General features: G+C 37.3%; 1 protein-coding gene across 2 annotated transcripts; it reads right to left on the reverse strand.

Moving 5' to 3' along the window:
* Positions 1 to 1,454: 1,454 nt before the first annotated feature.
* On the reverse strand, positions 1,455 to 21,406 carry NEIL3 (nei like DNA glycosylase 3). 2 transcript variants are annotated; one of them, XM_084205068.1, is made up of 10 exons: positions 21,290 to 21,406; positions 18,005 to 18,120; positions 15,917 to 16,051; positions 14,426 to 14,639; positions 13,259 to 13,333; positions 10,612 to 10,778; positions 7,451 to 7,620; positions 4,776 to 5,178; positions 2,746 to 2,920; positions 1,455 to 1,939 (listed from the first exon to the last, which is right to left on the reverse strand). In XM_084205068.1, exons 1-10 carry the CDS (start codon positions 21,383 to 21,385, stop codon positions 1,763 to 1,765), a joined length of 1,728 nt encoding a protein of 575 aa, XP_084061194.1. In that variant the 5' UTR covers positions 21,386 to 21,406; the 3' UTR covers positions 1,455 to 1,762. The 2 variants fall into 2 exon arrangements, with proteins under 2 accessions (XP_084061194.1, XP_084061195.1); XM_084205069.1 differs by lacking the exon at positions 21,290 to 21,406 and adding an exon at positions 20,479 to 20,509.
* Between the last annotated feature and the right edge of the window lie 1,222 nt (positions 21,407 to 22,628).

Here is a 22,628-nt window from a genome sequence, read left to right on the forward strand (position 1 = left end):
GCTGTTCCTCACCTTGTGACATTACACAACTAGCATATATAGCAAAATTAGGCTGGTACAAATATACCACATACAACATATTCAAGAAATGCAAGAACAGAAAAAGTAAAGGGACTGCAGTAGTTAATAAATGCACTTAATCCTTTAAAACTTGTATGCATTTTATTTAAACAGATATTCTCTTTTCTTGCTATTAAGCTAAAAAAAAAATATATGTAAGAACCCAACTGTTATTTTTCACGTGTTAAAGTTTTAGAAATTCATTTAACTTCCAGCTTCAGAGAAATCTTAACATTCATAGAAGGCAAGTAATCAAAAATGGTTGTATTTCTTTTTTATTTTTCAACTTTAACTGAACTTCTGAAGATTAATCCCTGTGCCAGACATCCAAAAGCATGTACAATTTAAAAATAATCAAACACTTTATCACCATAACAAATTGTACAAATACAAGTGAGGAACCAGTTAGATTGCAATTTTAAAGATTTAGATGTATAAGCACAAGCTAGCAGCAACATGTCATTGCAACAAGAAGCATCATAAAAAGAGACAGCAATGGAAAAATAAGTCCTCACCATGTGAAGTAGCTTGTTTTTTTCTCAGGTAGAGTTCTGTGTCTCATATAAAAGATATATTATTTGGAAAGAGGCCACTGACCAACATAAAGATTATAGTTTCTACAATCTGATTAAAAAATACTTTCTTCATGTAAAAGGAAAGTTTTGAAAGATTTCAAAGGTATCAAACGCTACTGAAAAGAGGAAGAAAATAAGCTTCTGAATTTGTGCTGCTTAGGAAAAGAATTAAACAGTTTCCTTTACATCATGGAATGGAAGATTTAGTTAGAATGAAGTTATACAATGTTCTCAAGAACATCAAGTAGTCCTCATTAAAACAAAATACCACAAGTATTTGCACAAACCAAAGAATCATTCGCAAGGTGCTTTTAAATGTGCTTCATCCCACATATTTTGCTGGGAAGCAACACTATTTCCCGTTATTTTCAATTAAAAACTGGTTCCAATTGAATGATGTATGAAGCTGAATAATGTATGACCATTTCATTAGTCTCATTTTCCTTGGTATCTATAGTACACTTTCTAAAGATTTGAAGAATTCTGTTTCTGATTTGATAGCTTACCATATTCTATTTACTCTACCCCTTGCTTCAGGTAAAACCAACAAACATAAACTGAGATTTAGCTATCTTGGAGGTAAGATTTTATTATCTATTATATATGGATTGGGGGAAAAAATGTTCAGCAGCACCTAGAAGAAAACAAAGATGTGGATTTTGAATATAAAGTTTAGAAAACCGAAGAGTCATGTTATTTGTTTTAGGGAAGTTTTTTGTCATTTTCCAAATCTAAGCAAGGTCAATCAACTGTTGTAACATTGGAATTGTACAGTTCGTTGCTGTTTCATCTTAAGCTCTGAGAAACCAAAGAGTGGAATTTATTAAAGTATATTCTTTTTATTCACTTTTGTTAAATACATGTTTACACTTAAGAAAATTTAAAACAATACATGAAAAATTAAAACTGTTTAAAACAATATATGTAAAAAGGAAAAAGTGCCATTTTTTATTAGAAATACAATGGGATGTCACACACTGTTGCAAGCTAAATGTTTATTTCAAAATTGTAGGCTGCATACAAGCAGTGTTTAACTTTTATAGGACTATGTAAAGTTATTCTTTCTAGATCTGTTCTTTACATTGGATGTTAAGACATCCTGAAGATCAGTAACTGTATCATGAGCATCATGGAAGAATCTGCATACCTGGCCCATTTTCTGCCCATTGGAAGAAGCCACACTGTTCTTCCTTCCCAAGAGGGCACACAAAAAAGTTCTTTCCATTATTGGGACCGATCTTCAACACAGTCTTCATAACACATCGCTTGCCATGGTTACAAAACGGAAAATCCAAGTCAGCCCACTGCCAAAGAAACACGTATCAGGCAAATGTGATGGCTATGAATTCCTTGTTTTAAACAGGTCAATAGAAAAAGATCTACAGGGGATGCCGTGGAAGAAATTCTTCCTAGTACTTAGATTAGTTTTACCTCTTTTGTGAACACTTTTTAGACTCTTCTTTAACATCAACTGCTACTGCATGCACTTTGACTGGTATAAATTGAAATTATGTTAGCACATAGTTTGTTTTTATTCAAATGTAGGCATTACTGTTTTGAGTCCATCTATTAACTACCTGACAGTCATGACTGTCAGGTCACTTTTCAGGTCAAACTCTTTTAAGACACCTACATCAATAGCAAGGAGCAGAGGCCGCCAACTGCAGCTAGGAAGTCATATTAGGCATTAGTGCAGCAGTGGGAGGGTTTGCCCAGGCAGATTACAGAATCGCCATCCTGAGAGGCTGTCAGGATTTTGGCTAGCCAGAAACATGGCTGACAATTAGATCTAGCTTGTTATAGTCCTTTCAGGAAGAAGGTGATTTGAACAACTTGTACATGTCCCCTCAAACCAGTATTTCTCTTATGCATCTGTTTTACATCACTCAGAAGCAGATTAAGAGCATTTGCCATCTCAACACTAAGAGAAGTAACTAAAACTGTTACATTCATAGCAATTATTACACTCTTAGTTTCAATTCAGTGTGCAAGAGTATGTCAACCTTTAAATGGAATATATCCACTGTCCATGACTGACAGGTCACTGGGCCAAGGAGGTTGCATGAACAAGCAGTGTTAATCAAAACAGGTCCTGAAGTTTTATACGTACTTGAAAGTATTCACACTGATTTTCCCTGGAGAGAGGGCAACAGTAAAACTGCCTTCCCTTGTTTTTTCCATCCTTCCTCACAACTCTGAGGCTGCAGAGACGGCTGTGTTTACTGCAGCGAGGATGCCCCACGCTCGACATAAGAGTATCATCTCTCACATTAGTTTGAGGTGCACTGTAATGACAGGTTACAAAATTACTTCTGCATAATTTAAAAGGGATTACTAGCCAAAGAAGTCTCTTCTACCATTACAATAGCTCACCCAGTGTACTTCTGCACACAGTGACAGACAAAGGACTTGCTTCTCTAATGCACCCTTATTGCACCTTTAAAGCTGAATGATTGCAAGTTGTGAATAGACACAACTGCGTGCTGTCCTTGAGGTATTATACCAGTTTTCCCCACAATGTCTTAAATTATTTTGAACCACTCAAATTCATGTATGAAACAAAAAAAATATTACTACTGATGTTATACCGCCCACCTCAAATTCTGACATGTTCTAAAAAGAGTATTCTGCTCTCTCAGTGGGAAAAAGACCAATACCACTAATTACTCCAGTCTGAAGGCGTTTGTATGCTCCACAGAAAAGACTCCCACCCTCTTTACTGAAAAGTAATGCTCAAATCACATTTGGACAAGAAATAATCCAGATGATGGGACGAAATAGAATTCTCTGAATGGGATAAAATTTCCTTCTTCCTTATGATTGAGACAATTTCTGACTGTCTGCAATACACAAGGTTTCATTTAAAAATAGTGACATGAAAAAGATTAATGCTCTGAAATGTATCTTTCCAATACATTTATAGAGCAGAAAAGCAGTAATGGAACCTTAATGAAAAAAGAAAATATTAATTCATTCTGGTCAAGTTATCAGGTTAGGAATTTTATGTTGTCTTCAATGTCTGGAAGATTGAAGTCCTGCAGACACCAGCAGTTTTATTCCAACACCTCATTAAAACACAAGAAGATAAAAATAACCAACAGATTTTTTGTTGGTTTTGGTTGTTTAAGAAAATACTATAAAAAAAGCATTTCAGTTGATGACTTGCTACAACAACCTGTTGTCATGATTGATACTATCTCATTTCTTGTTTACAGTCCTCTGTATTCTCAATTATCTTGCCTACAGCCTCAGTTCCCCAGTCTGTACTGAAAGTGTGAGGAGGAATTATATTCATTCTGTCTAGCCTGGCTAGTCAGCGAGATCATTTCAAAACTGGTGCTTCAACAATGTAAGAAGTAATTTCTGTATTTCAGAACAGACACATGACGAAGAATTTTGTAACATATCATCAATATTTCACATTCAGCCTGCATAATTTACCATTGTAAGTGACATCTACCTTGCACTCCCATTACTGTTGTTACTATCTGCTCAACTTTTCTGTGACAACCCTCATAGATTCTCGCATTTCTCTTAACTAGGCAATGGATGTGTCTGCACAGGGCTCTGTAAATAAAAGTATGGGTAGAGCATTGAAGTGGTTATATATAGAATGGGGAGGGAAGTTAAGAGTAAAAGCAGGGATGGGAAGCTCATCAAGGTAACTGTACAGAGCTTCCTCTCAAGGAAGAATGCTCAAAGCTGGCAGTTGACAAATAACTTCAATTAGAATACATTCATCCAGATAGCTTCCTTTTGTAATCTTTCACACTGATTTTAAGATATCTCTAAGCAGATAGCAACTACAGTGCTAGGATCAGACAGCTCCTTAGGTAGAAATGTGCTTGACCTATTAAAACTAGACGGGCCTATTCAATGGAAATAGCTGAACTATGAACAGCTGTTCAGCTTACAGCAGTACTGGCTAGATGCCAAAATCAGGACTTTTCTAGTGACAGCCTAGGTAATTCAGTGCTTTTGAAACCTGAATTAAATTATAGTTAGCCTAGAATAAGTTACATCTGGCAGAAATCCAAAGACAACACTGTCTGAGCCAAACAGCACAGTGTTCAATTAATATTTAAGGATAAAGTTGGTTTATGAGATTATAAAGACTTGCTTTCATTTTAGAATACATACCTGATTACTGTATTATATGGATGAACCAAAGGTACATGGTCAGTTTTCTGTTTCTTCTGTATGTGTTTGAAAGAAACAGGCTGCTGACAGGAGGACAAAGCCAGGGAAGCCACGTTTGTTGAGCAATCCTTGTCTGTGCTTCCCCCTGACTGGCAGGCATTGCTTTCAATCCGTTTACAATTGCTTTTTGGAAAAACACACTGAGAGTGTCCACCAGATATCTGGATATCATTTCTCAAAACAGTTTTGTTACCAAGATCTGTTAAGACAAGAGTTGTAGTTCCAAACGCAGTTTTCCTATTGATCTTTATTTCTGTGCTCGGTTTTCTGAAATCATTACAAGGGTACTTCATTAAGTTTGTGTTAAAGGCTGCAGAATCTTCAAAACTCTCTGTCTTTGGAACTAAGGAAAAAAAGTTATTAGTTATAATCCATCTGCATAGAATGCTACATTGTATTTCTGATCTGTATTCATAAGTTGTCATTGGAGAATGAAAGAGTAAATTTACGGTACCATCTCAAAACCTGTCACAAATTAGGTAAAAGTACAAAATTTCTTACAATAAAAAAACTCATGCACCCTTAGAGTCATGTAAAACATGTGTTTCAAGACAGCATTACTAATGCTTGAGTAGGATCAATTAATAGTACTATGTAAATGAAAGCTATCAATTAACCATAAAAAATTTAATTTGGCCCAAACACAAGGATTAAAGTATTCAAATTTTTCAAAATAACCTTTGATAACCCCAGTAATGGGAGATCAGAGAGTATAGCACCTCCCAGCAGCAATGCATTATCCATTTTTTAAGTATTACGTTACTATTTTCAGAAAAATGAATATTCCGATTTGGGAGTTTCTAGTGTTTTCAGAGTTCCCATCCTTTCCAAATTTTGTGTTCATCCAAAATTAGTAAGAGGTTTTTCAGAAGAAAGCAGTTCAGAAATTTGCTCTGTGGTATAAACAACAGTTTCTTCACAGAATCAGAGGCCCTCCTAGTGGGCAATAATCATTTCAAAAGAATGGGAATAGCTTAATAATGCCAATTTAATACATAAGGAGTCTGTAGGTAATCCCTTTCACGAGAAAAGGGTGAAAACCTAATGGCATCCTATGTGCAATCGTTTTAGGTAGCTGTGAAACCACAGTGTTCCAGGAGAGAGTCCTTCCTTTTCTACTATATCCAGTGTATTCCATACAAAAAAGAAGGAATCAAGCAGAACATGGGTAGATGAGACATACACAAGGGCACACTTTCTCCAAAGGCATTCTCACTCAGAAACAAAAGAAGAATCTCTACATTTGACTTGGAACATGACTTGTTTCCAGGCTCCTTCGATTTTGCCACTACTGCACAAACATACTGGTTTCATTCAGACTTTTTAAGAAAGAATAGTAGTAGCTTGGCCTTGTACTTAGCAAAGGAGCATGGAAATTGCAATGTAATAGTAAATATCTGTCTACAGACTGAATTATTTCAGCTGTGGGGCCAGCAGCTAATTTTACAGACCAAGTATTCTGTCCTCAAAAATTCAGATTTTTCTGCTGACAGTAGGTATTTTAGAAACAACATTAAAAAACCAAACACTGAACCAAGTGAGAAGGGAAAGACTCCTAAGGATCAAAAAAAAAAGAGGTAAGCAAACCTATATTTGAAAAAAAAAATCTCAAATACCACTCCTACGCAAAAATAAAGTCTTATTAAAAAAAAAAAAAATTTCCCATTAGTATTTCGACAGCTTCAAATTCCACACCTGATTTCAGTAACTGCGCATAACTAAATAAGTAAAACTCACAAGTACAGGAGAAGGAACAAGATTTTGTTTCAAAGCTTAAAGTAAAGCAATTGTGCACATGGCATAATATATTATAAAGGCCAGCTAACAGCATTAATTGCAGGATAAATGTTAGTTGGTAAATCCTACTCTGTGAACAGATTAAAATTTTCAGGTTTCTGGTGCTGATTTGGCAGAGGAATTATGCAAGATTAGCCTGTGTTGCCAACAACTGTCATGTAAGACACAAAAACAAACTTTTATTGATTCCTGACCTGAGAAAATGAACTATAGCTAGTGCCAAATAAGCGTTTTCCACACATCACTCCAGTCATAAAATGATTAAGCAATGAAGCAATATTTCATGTAGATAGCAGCATTAAAAGCTCCAACAAGACACAAACAACAAATTGAGGTAAGAAGTTCAGAATCATTTTTACTCTGAACTTGAAGGGAAAAAAGAAGCCTCAGAGAAACCTGGCATCCTTTTAGAAAAGGGTATTAAAATGCATTGCTTTTGTTCACATGAAAGAACAACAGGTAATTTTCTGACCTTTGATGATTTCTAATTCAGACTTACACTGCAAACCTTGAAGGATTTTAAGGAGAGTTGAAAGAATGGAGATTCTTCTCACTCCCTGCCCCAGTAAAAACAAAGGGTCACTGAAGACACTGATCTATAGAACCCCATCTGCACACCAGGTTGGAAGATGACACTTATAGGGTTTAAGACAAGACAGTTTCCATACTGTCTGAGTGAAGTTTCCTCAAAATCTGACTTCAAGTTAGCTAGTTATATATATATATGGTTCACAATGAGACACTTCTACATAAAAACTACACCAAAATCATAGACCTCCGCTCTTTCTCAATACAGATGCCAGACAACCCTTCAGTACCTTCAGGTCTTGAAGTCAAACAGGCATCACAAATTTCAGCAGAAGGCTTGTTTATTAGGGTGCAGCACATACACGTCCATTCCTCTTCAGATTTCCGAGCTACGTGTTCATTAGAACATGACCCCCTGCCATATGCCCAGCCAATTAGGCTGTTTCTAGCTGGCAGTTTGCTGTGAAACAAAAGAATGATGTTAGTGTTTTGCGACGTTCCCCCTACAAATTGCCTTACACCACTCTGTGCAGGGAGGCATGGGCTAGAGAACAAGCAGTATGCAGTGTTAAGCCTCCTATCAGAGCTTGGACAGCATGTCACTGTTCAAGTTTGATTTTTCTTTTCTTTACATCAAGGGCAAATCTTTCCAGATGCTGCAGGAGTAATACAAATAAAAATATTTAAACAAGAAATTGATGGAAAGCTAATTATTAACTGCTGTATTATCCAGGACAATGCCCCAGTCTCTCAGATTCCGTACCATTTCCAAGTACAGCAGCAAAAAGCTTGGTGAGAAAGGGAGACTGTTTCAGGGCTTTCCTCCCATCTCTTGTACACAACACTTGCTAAAAAATACATTACTGGATGAAGAACTGTTTAGAAGATGAACTGCAGAAATCACACAGTCTAGCAAATAACTTTTTTTGTTCTCATTTAAATGCTACACATAAGTCCACATTGTTATCATAACAGCCAAAAGCACTGAAAGCTTTAAAAGTTAGAAAGTCTCTTGTGTGTCACCATTTGCTGGAAAGCCTTTTAAAATGTAGGAACCTGCTCAGAATTAAGGAACCTAGCTGTGACTTGTGAGACAAAGCTACTCCAGATACCACTAAAGATTTAATTGCATTTATTTTCCTGTAAATTATAACCTCCTATGTTGATAGACTGATTTAGAATCATAGATACTCCTTTACAGCTTCCTGTTACAAAGGGCTGCTCTTGTCATAGTATCCCAACCCTGACAGCATATTAAATGTAACTTGAATTTACCAGTTCATGTATGTACGCTTTTAAGTGCTATGATATTATCCAACTTATGGCTGATATGTTGTCAAATGGTTTTTTATGTATGAATTCTGGACTTTTTGGAGACTTTTATTAATCCTAAGAATTTACACACTTCAATCAATAACGCAAATGCTGTAGTTGGGCACTGTTGTGACGCTCCTTTGACCCATCGCTTTTTCCATAATGATCACTTCCTGTAAGAGGCTAGAGTTCTAAGATAATGGTAGAGATATCCACTACCTACCACATCTTCCACAACAGGAAAACTAAGGAGGATAATGAGAACTGCTGACATTCCAAAAAGTCTCTGCTGTTAAGAGGTAGAACAGACATTATAGCAGCATTCACCAAAATACTGTGGCTAGCAAACAAAACAGCTGAACTGTAAGTGTTAAAATGGCTATTTTCACATTATTAGATCAATTGTTCTACTTAGTTATCAAAAAATGCATTACTAGACTAAATATATTCAGTGTGTCATCTTTTGGAATTTAATTCCATGTTGTTCCCCTGTGTTATCTGTTCTGTCATTATACTCCCCACACCCTTTCCTACTTTATGAAATATATGGGGAAAAGTCTATTTTTTAAATTCAAGATACATTTGAATTTGATGGGCTAAGTTTAAAATGGGTATTTTCTAATTTTTTTTTCAGTTGAGCAGAATCCTAAGCTAGTTAACTTGACCCCAGAACCACTGGGTTGAATTCTACAGCTTATGATCTGTAGCCAGTCAGTCTAATCACATGGGCCCCTTCCAGTCTTTAAATGTGAAAAGCCTGGAATGGCAAATAAATTACTTGAGCTATACATAATTTTACATAGTAACAGTTACTGTAAAATTGAGAAGAGAGCAGTAGAAAACAAAGAATTGACCATTAGGATAAGGACAAGACAAGAAACCATCTTTTTATTTTATAGCTACCATGTTTTTCACGTAAATACAGCACTCTTTAATTGTTTATTTAAAAGTACAAGAAAATGCTAAATCACTATTTGCTCTAGAAAACAGTTTTTTTCCTGACACTGTTTTCTAGTTATCTGACTCAACAGAAGAATGCTGTCTTCCTACACTTCTGCAAAATATTTCTCATTATTACTTTCTGAAAATACAGCAAGATTTGGGTTATCAGCTTGTGAAATATTTATCTTCCATGCTGGAATTTTCGATATTTGATCTGTACTCAAAGGCAATTTTTTAAGCTTTAAGCAAAATCCCATCAGCCATCTGAGTCTTGAAAGAAGCTTGGAGGTAGGAGAGGGATTTGTGCATTCTGTAAATCTTATCTAAAACATACTTATATACACACACCCACACACACTAACGAGGCAAAGTCACAAAGTGAAACAGCATCTTATATTAGACTGACAGAGTATAAAGGCAGAATTCTGAAGCCTCAGATGAAAATTTTCAAGAATACAGATGCCTAAGTCTGAATAAGGTACTTTTGTAACTTTTACCTTTTGACCCTTCATGATATCAAATGTACTTTCTGCTTTCCTGAAATAAAAGGAGGAAAGATGCTGCTAGCACAATTTATGTGGAAGTGAAAGTGCCTCTGTAGCACACCTACAGCAAAAGCTTTTAAAATCCAGTAAGGAGGAAGAAAAAGTACTAAGCCCCTAAAATATTTGCTGCACTATGAATTTACTGAAGTTTTAGTTATCCTCAGTATAATTCTATATCCAGAAGAAAATCGCACAGATGCACAGCTATCTAGATATGCCACGACTGATGGGGCTATCCTGCAAAAAGAAAGACAAATTTCTACTTCATTGTATTCAACTCAGTTGCATGGAAACATCCATGCCCTTTATATTGATAACACCAAGAACAAAGGGCAACTTTTCAGGTAACTTAGTCTCAGTGAATAAATCTGAGTACTCTGAATTGTTTCATAATTCCTACATTTGATTAGAGTAATAGCTGCTTCATAATAGATGACACCTTTGAAAAGAGTAGCAGCAAAGAATCAAAGCATCTAACCATTTTATATATATAGCGAAAACTTTTTTTTTTTGCAAGAGGTTCTGTTTTTGTCTGGCATAGTTAATTTAGTTATAAAATACACAAAGATCCCTTCTATTCCAAAGGGGGTGTCCTTTTACTGTAACAGCACTTTGAGGTGCTTAAAAATGTCACCATACTGCCATCATACCTAAGATTGACAAGCTGGGGATCTGCCTTTTGACACTGAGAGCAGAAGTAAGTCATCCTGTTATGGTCTCCCAGACGGCACACGGTGACACGGCCACTGCACTCCCTGCAGGCCGGGCGCTTGTACACTCTGTAGTGCGGGTACAGCGGGGACCCCGCTTTGCGGCACTAAAACAGAATGTGTTTAACATCCTAGTTAGAGACTCAGGAGCAATTTTACATCAGTCTGAAAATAAAAAACCCTACATAAACTGTCAGCTCAATGACTAGATTAAGATATTTTAAAGAGACACTAAAAAAAGCTATCCCTGTATTTCACATTATTTTAGGCAAAGAACTGACAAATCAGGTATAACAGTGTCTGTAATTCTCCACACAATGAAATAAAAGACAGGGGGAAAAAAGCATACTAGCAAGGTGCAAGCAAATGCATGCTAGGAACTCTCTGAGTCCAGCTGGACCAGCTAGCTCTGCGTCAGTACCAGTTGTCTTTGACCTGACACCTGCAGGAGTATTCTTCAAGAGCTAATGAACTCCAATCAATGCAGCATAGAAAACAAAACAAACATAAATCACAAAACAAACACCGCCTTCTCTCACCCCCAAAGAGCCAAAAACTCAGCACAGCTCACATGTGATGCTACAATCTGGGTAAATAAGCCTTCCCAAAACCTAAAGAACTGTGCAATGCAGAAATATTCCCAAGATTCTGTAAATGCTGGGTAGTGCCCAGTAAAGTTGCTCAGCTACATCTTGGCCCTGGCCATGCCAGACAACTTGGCTCATGAAAAGCCACTTGGCACTATGGTGAGCTCCCCAGAGTCTGGCAGAAAGCCATATTAAATTAAGTATAGTACAAGCCCAAGGGCAGTGACCTGAAAAGCATCCAGACAGCTGGCAGGCACATTTCATGAGTCAATTCCCAAAGCACCCACGAAGTCAGCATAGACACACTACAGTAAAAGTGGCAAAATAATCCAAACAAGAGCCCAGCAGAGATGCAGCCAACTCTGCAGAGCCACCCAAGTTTCTGCCCTACAACTGCAAATCCTTGGGCTCAGTTCAAACAACACCACAGCTGGCCAAGTAATACCAGCACAGCCCTGGCAGAGTTCACTAGTTCTAGCTCCATAACGTATGAAAACCCTTGGAGTTCTCCCAAAACGCAGGTGTCATTGAGCATAGTGCATTTGCTTCCACTGTGCTCTTATTGATCAGTCTTGCTGAAACAGAATTCTTGTGCCAGTGCAAACTAGTAATTCAATCAGAAGGAATTACTAATATATATTTGCATGAATATTCACAGCTGTCTCCTCAAGGTTTTCAGTCAGTTTCTTATGAGTAGCTTTTTTCCCAGTTATGCAAAAACCAAACAAAAGCAACAGCTTTTTACACAAACAAGATTCATCTTTGCATCTGTAATGATGCAGTGTGATGACTGCAAACAATCTATAATAATCTATAAAAAAATTCAAGCACTATCCCTCATTAACATATTTTCATTATGTCTCTAAGATGGAAGGAGAGGCTAGCCCTCTTACTTGACTGGTGAGTACTTGCTTGATGCACCTTGACTGGTGAGTACTTGCTAAGTGTGGACTACAGAAGTTTTCAAATTGGCTAAACAAAAAGTATAACTTGCTTATTATGAGTCCGAAAGCCTTTAAATTTCTGAGTATTAGAGTTGTTGCAGAACGAGAAGGTGTCTCTTTACTGGCAGACTTCATTATGAAGTCCAGAGAAATGAAAACATTTCCCTACCAACAAACCAAAGTACTCTTTAGCGGGTTGAGGGAAAGTAGATATTTAAGCAGACTAATAAACAAATTAAAGTTTTAGCCTTTATGATTTTAGGAATGTTAGATGCCCTCACCCTGACGTACCAAAAAAATTCTTTTTAGCACTGCTAGCTCCTTGCCTTTCATAAAATATCAAGAGAATAAGACAAAAATGTCACTACTACTTTTCTTTAATTTTTTTTTTGTTTGCAGCCTAAAGAAGCAAAACATAGAAGAATTAGGTCAAATTTTCTCTTTTTCTCTTGTGGAAGGTTAAAGAGCACCATGAATTATGGAGTTTATACAAGAAGAAATTAAGTCCTACTGAAGTTATAGCAGTAGGGAGAAATTGTAATTTATTTCATTTTATCAATCAAATCCATTATTTGAGTTAGGAAAAAAAAGTTGTTAGAAGTTGCAAACTATTTGGTCAAATAAATTTAATTGCTACTTCCAGTTTTATATAGGAAGCCACATCAACCACCTTCATATTTCCCTGGGACAATCTCTAGTTCTTGGTTTGAAGAGTAATCTTTATGTTACCTTACATGTAACTTTGTGCTTAGCCTACATCAATTCTGACATGTTCAGACTGGCATAACAGCACATGCACAGAAAGACTGAACTGGCCCTCAGGCTGCATCTGTGAAAGTCTTTTGGGCCAAACTATGCATATTTTGACAGTCTTGACTCTCCCTACCTTTCCATCATCTGACAATTCACAATTAACAAAGAGCCCACAAACCAACATTCCTATTCATGGAAACACTTGCTGTGTTGCATCTTTATACTGTTTTCGCCAGATGATCACACACACAGCAACATGCCAGAGTAACATTTTGGAAGTTTTCCAGAAATATGTGCCAATACCTTATAAAAGAGCATGGTAAAGTCACGTGTCATTTTCACCAAGTGACGTACATGCTCATCTGTCAGTTGGCAAACCTGTAAGAAAGACAAGAATGAGTTTTAGAATATTACAATGCTAAGGGACCAAAAAAAAAGATCATAAGGTAGGTGCATTTTGAACACTGATGTGGAGCTGCTTTTCTCCATGTTGTGATAATTCCTTGACTGTGTATTATATGTATCATCTCAGTAAAAAAGTTTACATTCTATACTACTACATGTTTACATTCTATACTACAAAAACTCACTGCTTGCATACCAAAACAATGTGCTTTGCCTCAACCATGCAAAACATGTCCTAGAAAATTCAGTTGTCTTACCCTATGTTGACCAAAGAGTTCATGATCACATAAATAACAGAGTTAACAAGTCTCACATCCCTCCTAATTTCCTCATGGATCATAATATGACCTATCATCTGAGGATCTTTTCCCTGAGACATATACAGGAAGAATACACAAGTCAAAAGCATCACAATTAGAGAGATGTAGCAATCAAATTTATTTTTTTTAAGAACCCAAAATTTTAAATCACTTTTTTATCTCTGCTATATCACAGATAAAATTAAAATCCAGATTGATCCTATGAACAATTTTCAATGTTTAAAAAACTTTTCAGTTACTAATCTTCCCCAGTTTCTATTTACATCCTATGTAATCTCTGTTTTGCAAATATCATCTTCTCAACCAAAGTTTGTAAACCCAGGCTTGAGGATCTTAAAACAGAAAAAGTATACTAAACAATGGTAGAAAAAACAACTGATGCCAGCTAGCAGAATAAGAAGTGGAAGAAGCAGCTGCAAAAATTATCAACTCTACCACATAAACTATTTTGGGTAGTAAGTGACAAAAAAAACTGAGCACTTTTCACTTTCCCTTATTTATGGACTGTCAGTTTAATGGCAGCATAACAGGATGTCAGACTTAAAATATGAAAATTAACCAGCTCTAAGGAATGCCAGGACAAAAACCTCCTGTTAAAATGATAAAACATTAATTTAGTGCCCAAGAATAACTTAAGAAATTACAGATGACAAAACAAAGGTAAAAAAAATAGCAAAATATTAAATAAATATGTATTTAATTCTGAATATTATGGTGTCCTTAAAAACCATCTTGAGACATTCACCTTAAGAGCTGGATGAAGACCACTATCAAACAGTGCTTCATTCTTTATGATATTTCCCACTCCAGGTAATACTGATTGATCCAATAACACATCACACAACATACGGGTGTTCTGCTGCTTAATCTCATGTTCTGCTCTTGAGAAGCTAAACTTTGGAGAACAGACATCCAAACTTTCCATCATCCTCACTTTCTGCTCACACTCAGCTGCATTTCTGGAAGAGATAAATACACTGATTAATTTTTATTTTAAATATATTCTAATATTGCAGTGTGGTTTTAAAAACAACACAACAAATTAGAACATTATATGCAGATAACAGAAACCATAAAAATACCAGTGACAAGAAGTGGCATGGAAATTCCATTAAACACCTCTTCCAAAAACAGGTCAATGATACATGCATGGAACATGCATCTAGTCCAACATAGAAGAAATCATCTAATTTTTTTCCTACTAGCTTGAAAAATATTTGCCAGCTCCTTGCTTTAAAACTACTTCCAAGATGGAAATCCCACGTGTTTGGACCCTCAAACTTACCTAACTGTATAGTTACATGGTTCACTAGTTACAACATGACATCTATTTGTGTGTGTGTGTGTGTGCGCGCGTGTATATATATATATATATATTTCAAAGAATCACAGAATATTCTGAGCCGGAAGGATCCCAAAAAGATCATGAAGTCCAGCTCTTAAATGAATGGCCCAAATGAGGATCAAACCCTCAATCCTGGCATTATTAGCACAACGCTCTAACCAACCGACCAAATTGTAATTATGTCATAGATGTATGTAGTAGTAGATGATTTACAGTAGTTACAAAATAAAAAAAAAAATATATATTCTTATTTTAAGATATATATTATTAGAATAAGCATACTCATTTGAAAATAATACCATACAAGTCATGGCTTACATGAGATTTTGTGTTTTGTAATTTTATGTACACTTATATATGTTGCATGAATTTACATGCCCGTTTCCATTCAAGAGCCTCCATCACTAAAATCAAGCTTGCTGGTGGTTTTTTTTAGCAGTGTGAAGTACAGTGCTAATGGGCATAAACATCTGCTTAATGTAAATTAGAACAATTATAAAAATTTGCTTCCATGAAGAAAAAAAATAAAAACCCAAACTTGGGAGCATAAAAATTTGAAACCAGTAATTGTGACAGGCTGTTTGTCACTCTTGTAAAGAAGTAAGACTTGGATGAAAATTAACAGAGCAATGGGTTTCAGTATACAGATCGAAGGAGAGAATTAAATCCAACTTTCATTCCCAGTCTTGACACTACCTAATGACACTATGGCATAGAACTACTTTAACTGAATGTAAGCTCTGATACAAAAGTAACAAACTGAAATTACCAAGCCAACAAATATGATATGTTTAGAAAGTTTTTTTTGATAGAATCCAAGCACTTAACAATTTGTACATTATTTTTTCATTTACCTTAAAATATAGTTTTAAAAAGAAATAAACAGTTTACCTATACTCTACTGTCACATCCCAAAAACAAACAGTATCCTCCATAAGCTGTATCTCCAAAATTGGTTGTGCCCCATTTCTGTCTTTGCTTCCATCAGGATTAATGCGCATGGAACCATCCATACCAAAGTGAATCCTTGGAAAGAAAGAGTTTTTATAGGTATTTTAACTTTGCTATTGTTTCCAAGCAGGACACCAGTCTATTTTTAGAGCTATGAACCTTACCTAACCAAGTCAGTATGCATGTACATTAATTCCAGTCATTACCAGTAACACAGCAACAAACTTAGCTGACAGAATGCTCAATTCCCAAAGAATGCTCCCCAAGTAAAAATTCCTCCAAAACATGGCTGGTTTTGTGTAGCCTTTGAAATTCATTATACAGAAGTCAAACCTGATCACTAAGAAGCACCATTTCTGGTGCACTTAGAATTTTTTTCACTTGACATCCAACACAGATTCATAAACTTTCAGGAAACCTGAAAGAAATGAGGCCACTTGACCAGAAAATTTTCTGCTAAATCAGGCAGAAGTCACCTGGTATGAAAAGAAAGAATTTAGTCCCCATATTCCCACCACTGTTATCACATTGCAGCTAAATCCAGTAACACCATAAACAACGTAATTAGTATTTGCCATATGTTGTTTTCTGCTTTTCTTTGCCTACAACCATGGCAAAACCTGCAAGTCAATTAAAAATTAATAAAAGAAATAAAATGAAAAATGCACAGATGGCAAAGTAGAAGAACAGACCCTTTCGAGCATTCATTTTACAGATTAGTAATGCTTTAAGAGGTCTTAAGTTTTATAAAATATTCTACAAGGAGCTATGCCTGAGCAAAGGACAAGTCTGAGTATTATCTAACACATTTTATTTATTACAATTTCACCTGGTACAATCAAGTCCTAAAAACCCCAAGATAGTGGGAATGCCTATTACTATACACAGTATATTAGAAAAAGTAGATTATTTTGTAGTTACAAGAAGATTTAACAGACTAAACTACATAAATTACCAAGAAATGCAATATGAGGTCTCTATTTCCAGTAAGCTCAGCTTTCTTACATTCCAGGAAGGACAGGCATTTTAAATATTTACAGATGGGCTAAAACAACATGTCATTAGGCCTATTCATAAGTTACTCTTTAAAACATGAAAAAATTAATGCCATGAGTTACTTAAAAACCTGTGTCTTTCCAAAACTCTTCTTACAAGTCAGATCATGTGATATAGTTGTTTCAATCACTTTTATCTTCAAAAGCCATTTTCAACTTTCATGTGCCATGAGTAGTACTGCACAGGCTTAATTAGCCAAACTTGTTTTCAAACCTACACAAATTTATTTTTAAACCAAACTCTTGCATCTAGCTAACAAATGGTGATGCATTAAATGCTTCCAGGAAATTATTTTTATTCAGTTTTTAGCTAATGGTTTTATTTACCAAGCTCCAGCATACTGTTTGAAATAAACTTTAAGAATCACAACCATTAGCTATTCTAGTGCCATCTCAGTTCATGACAAGGAAAAAAAAATTGAATCATCACTACACATTTACATTCAAAAGCATTAAGAAATTTATAAAATTTAATTCTACAGTGTTTCATTACCTTTGATGTCCTGAAATAGGGAAAAATATAAATCTTCTTCTTAATTATAAATAGAAAAGGCATGCTAATTAAACCTAGGAAATGTTATTCAATGAGAACTAGTAGTAAGGAGTTGATGATTTCTAGTTTTAAAGTAAAAAGGTGAGACTTCAGAATTATTTCATGCTACACGATTTTGCAAGGATCTGAATGTACTGCATGCATTATAACTGTTTTGTCTCCACAAAATGCAACTTCCTGTTTGAAACAAAGCATGTCAATAAATAACTGTCCTTTTCAGATACCTTTACATGGAATCTTGGAGTAAAGCAGCAAGTTAACTAAACATGTGATTATATCCAGTACACTACAGTCCAGAGAGGCTGATGAGAAGTTTCTCTCTAACACTTCCAAATCTCTGAAAATGCCATTAGCAAGATCAAGATGACCCCCCCCAAATACATTCAGTCTGAATGCATAGGAAGCCTTTTTGTCACTTACCTCAAAGCTTTCTGATCAAAATACATAAAAAGTTCCTTTCCCAATGTCTCCACACCCCTGTAAACATGGCCAATGAGAAAATCATGACCAGAGATGCTCTCTTTACTTGCAGCAGTCTGAAAAATGAGTACATACACACAAAAAGATTAAAGAGAATTCATACTGCTTATATTCTAGCACCAGTACACATTCAGCAAGCAGCTGTATGAACTACTTTTCCAGCTTGGACAACATTAACTATTTTCTCCTTAAGCATTCTACCAAAAACAATGGGACTATTAACCCAGGAAGCAGTCACTATTGCTAATGCTATCATAACTTACCTCAAATTTTTTCCTAACTGAAACAATACATCTTTTTTATCAGGGAACTTTATGTCTTTTCCTTCGAGTCATGAATTTATAATAAGAGTTTCAAACTGGTGTAAAATGAACAGGTACAGTTGGAATATTAAAAACGTGTCAGCGTTAATTCTGCCATTTGCAGATCTATATCCTTCTTCAAATGTTAATAACAGGCTTTCAGAATTTTGCATAGTGCATTGTGTGTTACAGAAAAGCCTCAACTGAGCCCACAGAGATATCTCTCTCTTCCTACTAGTTTAAAGTCTAATCTCAGAAGCAGGTGAGCAGCAGGCAGGACACTACTAGAGAACAAGATAAATGTGAGATTGAAGCAGTCATATTTTCTTGCACAGCACATGAAAATACATTGAAATTACAAGGGATGTCAACAGGTTATCTGGTCCAAACACCTGGTCAAAGCAGATACACTTAGGACAGGGAGCCCAGGGCCTTGTCCACTCAGATTCAGAGCAGCTCCAGGGATGGACACTCCAAACTCTTTGGGCCCTTGTTCCATGGCTTGACTACTGTTGTGGTGGAAATTTTTTCCTAATACCTAATGAGAACTTCTGTTGCCCCCTGCATCTGCTGCTTCTCACTCACTGTGCAAGTCCAAAGGAGCCTAGCTCTGTCTCCTCCATATCCTCCTTACAGCTACCTGAGGAGAGCAATAAAACCCCAGTTCTGTCAGCTTCTCCTTGAGCACCATGTGCTTCACCCTGCTAATCATACCAGAGGACTCACCCTAGTATGTTATCTTGTTATTACTAGGGAGTCACAAACTCAGGTGCAGCCTTGCAATTGCTGCTCAGAGGTAAGCATCACTCTCCTCAACCTGCAGAGCCCAGCACAGGGCTGTCCCTCTTCTTGGAACTCAGCTTCTACAGCACCCTAAGATCCTTTTTGATGCATTTCCCATCTGAGCAGCAGCCAGGACTGTGCTGTTCCATGACACTCTTCTGTTCTAAGTGCAGGATTCTGCAAGTCCTGCAAATGCTGAACTTGACTTTCTACTTTCAGCCCATTTTTCTCAGCCTGTGAAGGTCCCCCTGACTAGCACCTCAAGGTGCCTTCAGACCCTGCTGAAACCTGTGAGCAGCAGATTCACTGTGCTCATAGCCCTGACTGCAGGACAGATATCAGGGCTTCAACTGTAGCACTCAATTTCAATGCAAATATGTATGAAAGCAACTCTGGCAAAACAGCCAGGCTTCTGCTAGTTAGTGACATTTCAGAGCTACTCTCTATGCAATCTCCCACTGTATTATTACCTTGAAATGATATATATTTAGACAGTTTTATGGTTATTATTCTGTCGAGCAGGAAAATAAAAACATGTCTCGCATAACACTTACTTTGTCTGTTATCAAAATATGAAGAAAGCAAAATTTTGCTCCCATGTAAGCAGTTCATGCTTTCCAATAAAAGTATTGGAGTCTGTTGCTGCGCAACAAAGTTTACTTCAACTTTAATCCACTCAGGGTTGTTTAAAATAAACCAAAATAGGAAATGACTGAGATGGAAAACTAACTTGTGTTTTCAAATATTTGAAGTTAAATTCATACTTCTTTGGTATCAGGCAAACCCTTATAGTCATCATAGTACAAAATCTCCTAAACAGTGTAATCTTTAGCAGTGACCAAGGCTTTGGCCATGGTTAGCAGCCTCTGTGAAATCTAAAACGTCCAAGACCCTTAGGTTGGTCATTTTCCAATGAATAGAGGCTGCCCTGAGGTGACTTTTACTGCACAAAGTGATGATAACAAACCTATTTGAGGGAGTGAGATTTCTTTTAGGAACCTTAGGAGCCTAACTCCTTATTTCAAAAATCTGTCCTGAAAGATATTAATCTATAAAGATTAGTCCCAAGACATATCTTAGACAGACGTATTTTCAACCACATTCCTTTCTAAATTGTTTCACTGAAGTACTATCTTACTGTGCCTTAATCACAAACTCCTACAATGCTTTATACGCACTAAAAGTGGGTAAAAATTCCCCAACTTTCTGCCTGGCAGAATCCAATATATTTACTTGCAACAAAAGCAACCTACAGTCTTTTAAAGATGAGCAAAATGAGGCATGGAAAAAAAGACAGCTAACTCAGTAATCAATGCCAAAGGACAGTACCTACACAATTACCAGCCAAGTGATTTCTCCATCTGCTACAAGGTCTCACAAGTCCCAGCAGTTTTATACTAGTGAGATATTTTATGCTGCCAATGAAAGGATACAAACCACCCGTTATTTAAATACTTGATCTAATTAAAATTGCTTAAAAAGTAATTATAGAAGTAAAAGCCCCCTTTCTGCAGGTCAATGTGAACCTCTCTCAGGTTTGACACAGATTAGAATCATAGCGTTGTTTGGTTTAGAAGGGACCTTATAGAGCATCTAGGACATGTCTAGACTGAGGAGATTATGAAGAAGGAAGATTAGCAATGATTTCCCTTGTATTTAACGTTTCCTCGAGCAACATGGTATTTCGAAGTTTATCCTAAGTGAACAAGAGCGATTCTGAAAGCTTTCCCTCACTACTCCTCAAATATCCTGTTTCTACAGCTTCAGCATCGCCTTTACCCATCTGACCTGCCGAGACATATTACGCTGCTGACAGGAATATTTCACAACTTCAAGGAAGAATAAAGACAGCATTCGAGGATGACACCCACCATCACCCACGGGCGACGGCAGCGGCGGCACGGGCGGCACCGACCACCCCGCTCGGAGCTCCGCCCGCCGGCCCCGGGCCCCCCAGCGGCTCCTGCCCGCTCGCTCGCTCTCACCCACACCCGCCGCCATTTACCACCGCGGACCACCGCGAGCAAAAGGGCTGGGCCCCGCTGCCCGAGGCAGCTGCCCGGCCCTGTCCCGGCGGCCGGGCGGGCAGCGCCGCTCCCCCGCCCTGTCCATGTCCGTGTCCGTGTCCCTGTGCCCTCACCGCGCCGCCGCCCCGCGCGGCCCGCACGCGCTGTCCCCGGCGCAGGCGCGCCCGCAGGCGCTCGGCGCAGAGCGCGCAGCCCGGGCCCTCCACCATGGCCGCGATGGCCGCTGCCGCCTTCGAACGTCCCGTTCGCCTGAGGGCGGTGCGGCCCGCCAGGCGCCGCCCCGCTATTTCCTGTTTGTTTCCTTCGCCAGAGCAGCTCTTTCTGCTCACCCGATCCTCGCTGGCTCGTGGTGGCTCCCTGGTGTTGTGTAAAACACGCCAAGTGCGTCTTCCTTCGAGACTTGGTCCGCAATCAGAAATTAATTTCACCTTTTAAAAAGTCAGTATTTATTAGGCTTCTGCAGTCAGTCCAGGCGTAGAGAAGTAAAATGCTCCTTTACGCATCACGTTTGAAGTACATACAGGCATAATAAACTCTACGGGCTCCAAGAAAACGGGGGGAATTTGCATTGCAAGGTAGAACATAGCATTTCCCAATGCCCAGCTCGTGAGGCAATACTCACGCTGGTTAAAACCACTCAATGTTATTTCTTACATGCACGGCCTGTATCCACTCTTCTATCTGGGTTCAATCAAAATGTGTTTTTCTTAAAAGAACTTTTTTTTTTTTTTTTTTTTTTTTAAACATGGAGGGAAGTGGATAAATCAGGTAAATATATAATTCACATTTTCGGCTGAAGTTAGGGTGTGCTACCCTTGTTGCAAATGCCTTTTTTTCTTTTTCCCGGTGGCGTTTTTGCTGTGATCTTTTAAAAACAAGACGATAAGGCAATTTTTAGAGAATTAAGCTCGCGAGTCAGAAATTGGCACTGTTAAAAAATGGCATGCAGAAGAGATTTTTTTGCTGCTCTAGAATTCTGCCTTACTATTCTTTCAATCAATTAGAAATTGATACATAACTCAGGTTTCTATATTAATATTTAAAGTACCTTAAGAGCACAGACAATATTTCCTGTCACTTGGCAGTCAAATATAATGTTTTTCATAATAGGGGATTTCATTTCATAGCTGGATATTTTTCAGCTGATGGTTTCTGCAGAGTGCTACAGCAGATTGGGTTTTCAATTCCACATCCAATTCTGCAGATTGATCAGAAGTTCCAATAGTAGCCATTAATTTGGTTCTCTAGCCATTTTTCACTTATGTACATGAATTTTAACCAGAAATTCTGCATGAACTCACCTTTTGCATGCACTTTTATTCCGCTAAAAGCTGACTTGCAGGTATGCACAATCTGTTGTTGGTGAGATTCATATTAAAGTGCTTGGTGGTGACAAACATTTGGGAATTTCTTTGCTATAATAAAAACATTTAATAATATATTTGAACCAAA

The sequence above is a fragment of the Fringilla coelebs genome, assembly GCF_963513975.1.
Source record: "Fringilla coelebs genome assembly, chromosome: 4".
Taxonomy (NCBI): Eukaryota; Metazoa; Chordata; class Aves; order Passeriformes; family Fringillidae; genus Fringilla; species Fringilla coelebs.

Excerpts from the sequence above, each read along its gene's own strand:
- NEIL3 (XM_084205068.1), bottom strand. The coding sequence starts at position 21,385 with ATGGTGGAGGGCCCGGGCTGCGCGCTCTGCGCCGAGCGCCTGCGGGCG. Across the intron at positions 5,179-7,450 it reads TTTGACTTCAAGACCTGAAG|TTCCAAAGACAGAGAGTTTT; the intron begins GTACTGAAGGGT and ends TTTTTTCCTTAG. Across the intron at positions 2,921-4,775 it reads CCATATAATACAGTAATCAG|TGCACCTCAAACTAATGTGA; the intron begins GTATGTATTCTA and ends CTGTCATTACAG.